The following is a 1417-nucleotide window of genomic DNA, read 5'->3' on the forward strand; positions in this document are numbered from 1 at the left end:
GTGGCCGGGGCTGTCTGGGGAAATTCCCGTGGCCGGAGGATTCTGTGGCCAGAGGAGCCAGAGGAGTCCTGTAAAAGTGACTTTATTGCTGAGCAGAGGGAGAGGCCGTGGGACATTTGCCGTGCGGTCTCTGCCATTGTTGTAGTTCGCAGCCTCCTTTTTGTCCTCATTTTCCCAGCCTCATCTCCCTCTCCCTTTGCCCACTGGCTGAGGTATTTGGAAGGTTCAGACTTCCTGATCTGCCTACTGCATGTCTCCCTTAAGATGCAAACCCTCCCCCCCATATAACATCCGCTATTCGTGGTTCTGTTAAGTCTTTTTTCTGCTCGAGGCTGAGGAATTCAGCGGGACTTAGTCTGAGCAGCAGTCTGTGTTAATTAGTAACATTTTCTGAAACTGATGGTTTGTCCCGTTACTACAAGTCCTTGGCCCTATCTCCAGGCAGATTCTCACACTGACTTATTTTTTCTTACTGGGTCCTCTTTGGTTTTGGGATTGTTTTTAATTACCTCATTCCCTGTCCTTCTGTAGCCGTTTCTGGATCAGGAGGCCTGGCTGCTACCTGTGAGAAACGACTGCTCATTTAAAAATTTTAAAGCTTTATTAAACTAAAACAAACACAACAAAGGACTGAATACGGTAAAAGGGAGAGTGCTGCCAGCATGGCTGTCTGCCAGATGCTCATCCACTAAATGGCTGCTCCACCTTTTCTATGCTGGTGTCTCATCAGTCAACCCTGGCACCTCCCAAATGCCAGTCAAGTCTTCCTTGCCGTCATTGGTGGAGAACTTCATGCAACTCGATTGGAGGTGAGGTGTTCCCCATTTCTACCTGCCCCATGCTAGGGGCACGTGTGCCTGCCCACGTGACCCCGACAACGCTGACAACCGAGGCTCTCAAGTGGCAACAGTACACGAGGGGATAGGGAACAACGAGGAGAACAGAGGTTGTCCAAATAATAAACTACAATAGCATAACCACGCATCAACAAAACTTCTCTTAACATACACAAAATATTAATCCCTTAATTCCAAGAGCCAATCATCATATTATCCTCTACAACAATCCCCTTGCTCACCTTCTGGATGAGCCGCACTCTCAAGGTGTCGAGGATGGTGAAAAGATGAGAGTTGTTGTAGCACATCAGAGGAGAAACAGCATTCGTTTAACCCATGGTCTGCCAGGGAGCAACAAAACTGTGTCCAATTCCCATCCTATTCACATTTGGATTGGTGCATGAGCTGCTTTCTTTTTTCCTTTGTTTTCTGTTTTTCTACTTTTCCATTGTCATCTCCTTGCAAACAGCAGTTTGAGTCATTTAATTTTCCACAAACTCCTCCTTTTTCTGCTAACAGATGATCTGATCCCATCCCGTGGTGAAATGTTGTGTTCCTCATTTCAGTGGATTGTTCAGCAG

General features: G+C 46.8%; 1 protein-coding gene across 1 annotated transcript in view; it reads left to right on the top strand.

Moving 5' to 3' along the window:
* The first annotated feature begins 481 nt into the window (after nt 1-481).
* Nucleotides 482-1417, top strand: part of LOC115949012 (zinc finger protein 436-like) — an 8858-nt gene continuing 7922 nt past the window's right edge. Inside the window, exon 1 of the mRNA XM_031065097.1 lies at nt 482-809. Within this exon, the coding sequence (XP_030920957.1) occupies nt 713-809 (97 nt within the window). The 5' untranslated portion in view covers nt 482-712. The remainder of the gene's footprint in view (nt 810-1417) is intronic.

This window comes from Geospiza fortis, unplaced genomic scaffold (assembly GCF_000277835.1).
Source record: "Geospiza fortis unplaced genomic scaffold, GeoFor_1.0 scaffold290, whole genome shotgun sequence".
NCBI classification, from domain to species: domain Eukaryota; kingdom Metazoa; phylum Chordata; class Aves; order Passeriformes; family Thraupidae; genus Geospiza; species Geospiza fortis.